Source organism: Dromiciops gliroides, chromosome 3, assembly GCF_019393635.1.
Source record: "Dromiciops gliroides isolate mDroGli1 chromosome 3, mDroGli1.pri, whole genome shotgun sequence".
Taxonomy (NCBI): Eukaryota; Metazoa; Chordata; class Mammalia; order Microbiotheria; family Microbiotheriidae; genus Dromiciops; species Dromiciops gliroides.
In genome coordinates this window covers 348666080-348674521 of record NC_057863.1, presented here as the reverse complement: position 1 = coordinate 348674521, position 8442 = coordinate 348666080, and the positions used below count along the sequence as shown (strand labels likewise).

Genomic DNA, 8442 nt, shown 5'->3' with positions numbered 1-8442 from the left:
AATTGGCTCAGAGACATTAAATCATTTGCCCCTGTGTATGCACTAGTCAAGGTCAGAGAGAATTCAAATTCAGGTCTTTTGATTTCATGTTGTGTTCTTTCTGGTACACTATGGTATTTCAGACAATAAACATTTATTAAGCACTTACTAAATGTCATACACTGTACTAAGCATTGGAGACAGAAAAAAAGAGGCAAAAGACCGTCTCTGTCCTCAAGTAGCTCACCATCTATTGGGAGAGATAACAAGCAAATAAATATATACAAGCAAGCTATATAGAGGATAAATAGGGAATAATGAACAAAGGTAAGGGGCTAGAATTAAGAGGGGTTGGAAAAACTTCCCATAGAAGATGAGATTTTAGTAGGCCTTTAAAAAGCCAAGGAAAAGATGAAGAGAATGAGAGAGCATTCCAGACATGGGAAACAACCAGAAAAAATGCCTGGAGCTGAGAGATGGAGTTCAGGGAACACCCAGGAGTCCAGTGTCACTGGATCAAAGAATACATGTTGGGTAGTAAGGTGTAAGAAGATTGCAAAGGTAGGACAGACCTAGGTTATGAAGGGCTTTGAATGCCAAGCAGAGGCAATAGGGAGCCAGTGGAATTTCCTGAGTAAGGAGATTGGGAGGATGGTGCTGGCATTGATGTTAATATAGAAGAAGGGGCAAAGGGTTTAGGGGGGGAAAGATAAGTTCTATTTTGAGTATTCAGATGTTTGGTTTTATAATTGGCCTCATCTTTCTGAATCGTTAGAGAATCGACTCATACTCACCAACCTTTCGCTAATTTTGTCTGCTCTCTTGGAATCCCCATTCATTCCTTTTCCATCCATCCCCCCTCCCTAGAACTCACCTTCCTTATTAAATAATGGAGTTGGACTAAATTCTCCCTGATTTTCCTTTCTAGCTCTGACAGTCTATGATTTAAGGATAGAGGAGAAAAACAAAAGGAAGAAGAGGAAAATCTAAAAAGACGGAGGAAGAGGAGAGAGAGAAGTGCCACTAAATTGTGCTTTGGAGCTGAAAGCCACTTAAATGAGATAGTTGGCCTTTAATGAAAAAGAAAATCAACCCATATCAACATTGCTATTTCTCTGGTAGCAGACAGATATTTTAAAGTATCCCAGAGTCAGGGTTAATGGAGCTATAAACCCCAGAGTGGAAGGAGAGGCCAATGCATATGTGTGTATGCCCATCTGAATTGTAAAGTCAGCAAAGTCGGCCTGTGCTGATGTTTTGCCTCTAAGCCTTCCCCTTTGCCTTGCCCTGCGGATTCTCGCCCTCTAAACTCTTCTAATCTAAACCTGCCAGGGTGCCTACAACCACACTGTGCTGTTAGCAAGAATTACTCCTACTTGATCCTCTTTTCCCAATGTCAAAACTTACTCAGCTGATTTTGGAGTTGGAAAGCTGAGGATGCGTTCACATTCAGGTTTGAGGAAGCAACAAGGCTTAGTTTGGGGAGGAAAGATACTGAATTTCCATTTCAAAGCACCTGGGTTTAAATCCCAGTTTTATCTATGACAGTCTGAACAAATCACTTCACATGTCTAATTCTGAGTCTTCATGAGTAAAATGAAAGCGTCAGGCTACATGACCTCCATCAATTGCTGATAATGGTTTGTTCTGCCCAGACATAGTCAATGTCTTAATCCACAGGAATGAAGCCCTTAGGGTGGGATCTCAAAGGGGTGGGCCCTTTCTTGGATTTCTTCAAATCACACCACATGGGTGACCTGTCTACTGTGTCCCACTCCTCTCAGCAAGATCTGGTCTGTCTAACAGCTCACGACAAGAAAAGCCCTGAGCTTCCCCTCTTATCTGGCAATAAACTGACTAGCAACCTAGAGCCAGACCCGCTACTGCAGAGTCTCACAAAGGGCTGCGAATTGCCTCTTTCTCTAATAACTGGAGCAACAAAGACCTCTCCTCCCCCTTTCCCCCCAACCAATCAATGGGTGTGTTTTTTTCTGGCAGCCCTAGCATTATGATTTAAGAATAGTCTAAGAAGTTCTGGAAATTATATGAAAGATTCAGCAGTAACCCTACTCCCCAGTTTTTACTGGGCCTCAGTATTCCCAGCTAGAACTAATAAAAGACCCTTTTAACCTCTACTTCTTTCCAGGTCTCTCCGCCCCGCCCCCCCCCCCGCCCCCGTCCGGCTTTTATTTTTCTTTACTGGGATATATAATTGAAACAAGCTACACTTAGGTTACCAGAGCACCCCCGGGCAAACTGGGCCGGGCATTCTAATTCGCACCCCCCTTCCCCGCCCCTTCCCCTATTAAGGAGGGAGGAGCAACTCCATTAAAAAGGATGGTGGCTAACCAGTGATTGATCTTCTGGCTTTGTGTGCGAGGTTTAAATCAAGCTGTCGTCTCATTATAAAGCCAAAGGAGCCCTCTTTGTTAGGGGATTAAATGGTAGCACTTGAGCAGTAATCGGATTAGAGAGACTTGCAACCCGAGTGCAGGCCCTTGGAGAGCTGATAAAAAGCAAGGCTGAGCCGAGTCCCGCCTGCCACATCCCAGAGAAACCAAGCTGCGGGGAGCAGACCCTTTCTGATCTGAGGCATCTGCAGTTTGCTGACACCTGAAATGCCTGCCGATTTCAATGGTTACTGGAAAATGCTGAGCAATGAGAATTTCGAGGAGTATCTGAAAGCCCTGGGTAAGATAGTTCGCCTGCTATTTTGTTAATAATCAAAGCGCCACTTAGGATGAATCTGTGCGAAATTGTCGGGCGAACTCGCAACAGTGTATTGGCCCGAAACACAATCCTTTGTTGAATTGAACACAGCCTGGCTGAAAAAAAGTAACTCGTAAGTCTGAGGTGATACAGTAGCACTTTTAAAGTTTGCTTCTCTCGTCTTGGGACACAAGGGAGCCCAGGAACTGAGATTTGCAAAGACAGCAGAAACCGAATTTGCTGCAAGGTCTTGGGGTTAGGTCTTTTGTGCTGCAGATTTGAAGAGAAATTAAATTTTATTGGGGTTAATTAGTGACGAATATCTGAATGCATGCCCGAGGAGATTGGTAATTTCATTAGGAAAAGCGAGCCGGGTTGTTTTTGTTGTTTTCTTAAACTTTGGTAATGCGTTGCGCCCCCCCCCCCCCCATTGCTGCTGCAACTTTTGGAGCTGGTTTAAAAATTAAAAACAATTGCACAATGCCTATGAAGAACTCTCGGTGCGCTTTCACTTTATGGTAATCCACCTCTGGGTTCTCAGGAAAGCTTATTGTAAATTTTCTTATAAACTCTTCCTCTCCCTACCCATTCTCCTCTTGGCCCCTGCAGATGTCAATGTGGCTGTTAGAAAAATCGCCAGCTTACTCAAACCGGACAAAGAGATCGTCCAGAATGGCGACCATATGATCATCCGCACTCTGAGCACTTTCAGGAACTACATCATGGAATTCGATGTAGGGCAGGAGTTTGAGGAAGATCTGTCCGGCGTGGACGACCGCAAATGTCTGGTGAGGATGAGAGTTACTGAGCTCCAGAATCTAGTTGTTTGTCTCCTACTGCTCTGGGTTGCAGGGCTCCTGGATTCGAACTAGGTAGTAGTAGTAGTAGTAGTAGTAGTAGTAGTAGTAGTAGTAGTAGTAGTAGTAGTAGTAGTAGTAGTAGTAGTAGTAGTAGTAGTGTGTCTACTGAGATGCTCTCTTCCTGCTCTGCTTTGAAAAGGGCGCCATCCCAGGCCTCCGCTCCTATCTCTATGCTACTGCTTGTATTTTCTTTTAAAGTCTACCCCTTTACCACCAAAACAATGGCAACAGGCGCAAGAGGATTTTGTTTTTAAAAGATTTCAGTTAAAACCAAGTCATTCATTTGAATTTGCTTTCAGCATAAACCACAATAGAAATTCAGGGAAAGGAAAACCAAAATATATCAACAAAAAATAAAGAAACAAGCCACCAGAGAGCAAAGGTTCCCACCTCAACCCTCAACAATACTTAACCCGCCCCCCCCCCCATGCTTCAAGGGAAGGAGAGGAGGTGGAGGTGCTTCCTTAGAATTGCTGGCAGTGAACACCTACCCTCAGGCACTTTTCCCTATAAACCCACAAAGCCACCAGACATTCCTGACATCAGTGCCAAGCAAACTCCTCCTTCAGCCCCACTCATCCCTCCCTCCCCTAGCTGTCTGGGAAATCAGTGACCATTAGGACACCAATTAGTGGCAGTACCAGAGACCAGAAGACCATATCCGGAGTTCAAGGCTGGATGATGACTGTTTCCCTGGAGTCATTCAGAGGTCAGAATGCTTTCCTCCCATTAATTCCCCGGGTCTCTCTCTGGAAACCATTCTGTAATACTTGAGAACTCCAGCCTGGGCAGCTTATAGGCCAGAGACAATAAAGTCCAAGGCCAGAATCTTTCCACTGTTGGCCTCTAGAATAAACAGGAAGCATAAGATCCCTTTTGGCCATATATACATCGATATGTATTAAGTACTGTGAAGATTTTTCTTTAAATAACTTTGAGGTGTCCTAAAAAGTGTGTTGGATTTGAAGTTGAATTAAAATCCTATCTCTGTTATTTATATATAACCTTCAAAAAATGTATTAACTGTATAACCTTCAAAAAGTGAATTAACCTCTCTTGGCCTTAGTTCCCTCGTTTTAAAAACCAGTGGATTAGGGGCAGCTAGGTGGCGAAGTGGATAAAGCACTGGCCTTGGATTCAGGAGAACCTGAGTTCAAATCCAGCCTCAGACACTTACTAAGCTGTGTGACCTTGGGCAAGTCACTTAACTTCAATTGTCTCACCAAAAAACCAAACCAAAACAAAACAAACAAAAAAACCAGTGGATTAGACTGGATGATCTCTAAGATTCCTTCCAGCTTGAAATTCAGTCATAGTCCTCCTTCAGTTGGGACATTTGGTAGGAGAAAGACTATCTTTGAGAATAAGTAAAAACTTCAATGCTCTTTGCATCTCCTGTGAGAGTAGTGATAATGGAAAGGGGAGAGAAATGGGGCAGGGATGGGGGGGGGTGGAGTTTAGCTCCTCTGATTGATAAATTCTATATTAACTTTATATCTGCCATATTAATTTGAAGGAGGACTAGTACTATTTTTATTCCTTTCTCATCTTCCCTCCCTCTCCCCTCAAGGCTGTAACAATATTGTCCTTTATATTTTGATGTTCTCATCAGTTTCTCTACTGACTCATCCTGTGTAATTCTTGTGTAATGCCTTTCTTGCAAAGATCTATTCAATGCTCTAAAACCCTTCTACATCTCTTAATATTTCATCAATACCAGTGCGAGATACTCAGGCTGTTCATCGGTTAGCCTTTGTCCAGATCACCTACTTGACTGGTCATGCATGTCCTTGATGCCTTTTTATCTACTTCTTACATGCTAATGTGCTCAGGCCTACTGACATCCAGTGGATATTTCGCCATCATCCATTGAATCACCTGAAATTGATTCACAAGAGATCATGATATTCCATGATTAATAGCTATGTTGTATCACCAGAGGAATATTGTTGAAAATGGGGCTTTTCAATCAAGGAGCCCATGGGATCATTAGAAGCACTGTGCAATTTCCAAATCCCCTAGCTTCTGGGTCCAGCTCATTGTTCATATGCAGTGTCTGTCCAAGATATATGTCCTGACAGACTAAGTCAATGGGCTGCCTATCTGATTGCATGCTATAATCTGGACAATACAAGTGTTCTATGTCCAATGGCTTTCTCCTAGGTGATTGCTGTGCTGTGGAGATTCCTTTTGAATAGCTAGGAATCTCAGATAAAACCAAAGTATTCCAGGACTTGATGCAATGAGAATAATATTATCCCCAAACAAGATTGAAATGCTTTTCCTTAAAAGGAAACTATGTCATTCAATCAGTCAAACATTTAAGTTGCCCCCTATGTGTCAGGTACTATGTATCCTAAGTGCCAGGGATACAAAGAAATGTAAAAGACAATTTCTACTATCAAGGACTTCACAGTTTAATATACTAGGCAATGTGTAAATGAATTTGTACAAAACAAGCTACGTATAGGAAAAACTGGAAATAATAGACAAAGGAAAGGCACCAGAATTAAGAGGGATTAGGGAAGACCTCCTATAAATGCTGGGATTTTAGTTCTGACTTGAAGGAGGCTAAGGAAGCCAGAAAGATATGGAAGTCCTTTGAAATGCAGAGCAATATCACTATTAAGCATTTTATTAGGTTTCTACTGTATGGTAGGGTGACAGGAGTAAACAGAAAATAATCCCACCTTAAAGGAGTTTCCAAATTAATTGGGGGTGTTTTATACATTTAAAATGATTAGAAAATAATAGCAGACATATTTAAGTAACTATGAGCTTAATTGTGCACCATAGAAATTAAGAGAGGATAATCAACTAAGGCTAGCATAGTTGAGTCAAGGCTTCGTGGAGCATATGGTATCTGATCTAGCCCGGAAAGATTTAGAGAAGAGGTCTGAGGTTTGTCCAGGCTCATAGCATATTATCATCAGGGAATAGAATGGAAAGCCACATTGAAGGTTAGATTGGTTCTAGATTTCTTGGAAAGTTAAACAGAAGAAAGATGTAAATAGAGTTTTAGAATTTTTAATCTGGTGATGGGGTGTGATGTGATTTAGAGAGGGAGAGAGAAGGGAAATTTTAGAGAACAAAAAAAAAAATTATGCATCATCAGAGCAGTATGGCAACTAAAAAAGCCTAAGGCAGACTTCACATTGAAAGAAACATAGTCTTTGTATCTTGGTATGATGCCCAGCCTTTCACACTAAAGGTGCTTAGTAAATGTTGAATCTTACTTAAAAAAATAAGAAAAAAGGCATAATGTTTAGACATGTCTTGCCCTTGTTACTCCATTGTAAGCTAATGTGTTCACTCCCATTTTAAGAAGGATGTTAAACTGAAAGAGCATCCACAGAAAACCAATGAGGACTTTGAGGACTTTACTTGAAGAAACTAAGGGTGTTTATTTAGCTTGAAGAAGAAAAGATTTAGTGGGGAATAGCTGTCTTCAATTCAACAAACACTTTCTAAGCACCTACTCTGTGCAAAATACCACATGGAGTATCAAATAGGCCATAATATGGAAGAAGAATTTAATTTTTTTTTTCTGCTTGGCCCCAAAGGGCAGAAATAGCAACAATGAATGGAAGATAATTTCAGTATCATGTAAGGAAAAGCTTCCTAAGAACTGGAGCTGTCCAAATGGGATGCCCCTGGGAGGGTCATATTCACTAGAGGTCTTCAAATAAAGACTGCATGGTCATTGACTGGGGATGTTTTAAAGTCAAGTGCCAGTACTGGCATGGGTTGGACTAGACAGATGACTTCCAGAAACTCCTCCAAGTTTTTAATTTTTTTCCTTCTGTGAGTTAGAGATGAGAGTTTGGCTTGAGGAGTAGAGGGTCAGTGGGAATGGACAAGAAGAGGGAAGATAGAGCTTTATTATCTTTAAATAAATGATGATGAATTTCATGCTTCATTTTTATGGTTTTTTTATTATTTTAATTCTAATGTTTTTATTTTCCAACCAGATTTATAAATTCCTCCAGAAGATTTTTGGACCACAGGTTGCTTAACATAAATTTTAAAAGTGACAATTACCCAAGGACCCACTCCCATTTATTTTTCTCCATTAATTCATTAGATATCTATAACATATGTACAAGGCACACTGCTAAGCATTGGGTACTTGAATATAAAAAAATGACATAATGTAGTCCTGGTCCTCAAGGAGACTATTTGCCACTAGATTTGGGGATGGGGTAAGGGAAAGAGATGCTCCATGGACATGGGTTAAGTATGATACAAATAGGAAAAAATACAACGTGCCATAGGAAAATTTGAGAACAGAGCATTGTATTGCAAAATTTTAATTAGATTTTTTAAAAACCCAATAACTTGTCATGAGAAGGATAGTTTAGGACTATATTGTCCCAGATCATCATCAGCCTAGTTCTGAATAGCTATTGTTTTTAATAAGTGCTTGAAGTTGAAATAAAGGATTCTGGGAGAAATTTTATGATGTTATATTCATCATGGCCTCAAGGACCTCTGGTTTGCCCAGAATATGATAAATAGGAAGAGATCAACCTGACCTCTCCTTGCCTATGGCTTGTCCAGGTAAAAATTGCAAGGCATGCAAAGGGACAGGGGCAAAGAGGAACAGATTAAGAACTTAAATCCAAGATCTACAAATTAAGTGATCCTGAAAGCCTCTAAAAAGAGGAGTTTGCATGAAAGATGAATTTGGACTAGAAAGTGAAGGTCTTGGGGCGGCTAGGTGGCGCAGTGGATAAAGCACTGGCCCTGGATTCAGGAGTACCTGAGTTCAAATCCGGCCTCAGACTCTTAACACTTACTAGCTGTGTGACCCTGGGCAAGTCACTTAACCCTAATTGCCTCACTTAAAAAAAACAAACAAACAAAAGAAAGTGAAGGTCTTAGTCTGGAGAAT

At 41.1% G+C, this 8442-nt stretch overlaps 1 protein-coding gene across 1 annotated transcript in view; it reads left to right on the top strand.

The window, feature by feature from the left end:
* Window positions 1-2284: 2284 nt before the first annotated feature.
* The window catches only part of RBP1 (retinol binding protein 1), a 43946-nt gene continuing 37788 nt past the window's right edge, over window positions 2285-8442 (top strand). Inside the window, exons 1-2 of the mRNA XM_043991115.1 lie at window positions 2285-2670; window positions 3298-3476. Of these exons, the coding sequence (XP_043847050.1) occupies window positions 2598-2670; window positions 3298-3476 (252 nt within the window). The 5' untranslated portion in view covers window positions 2285-2597. The remainder of the gene's footprint in view (window positions 2671-3297; window positions 3477-8442) is intronic.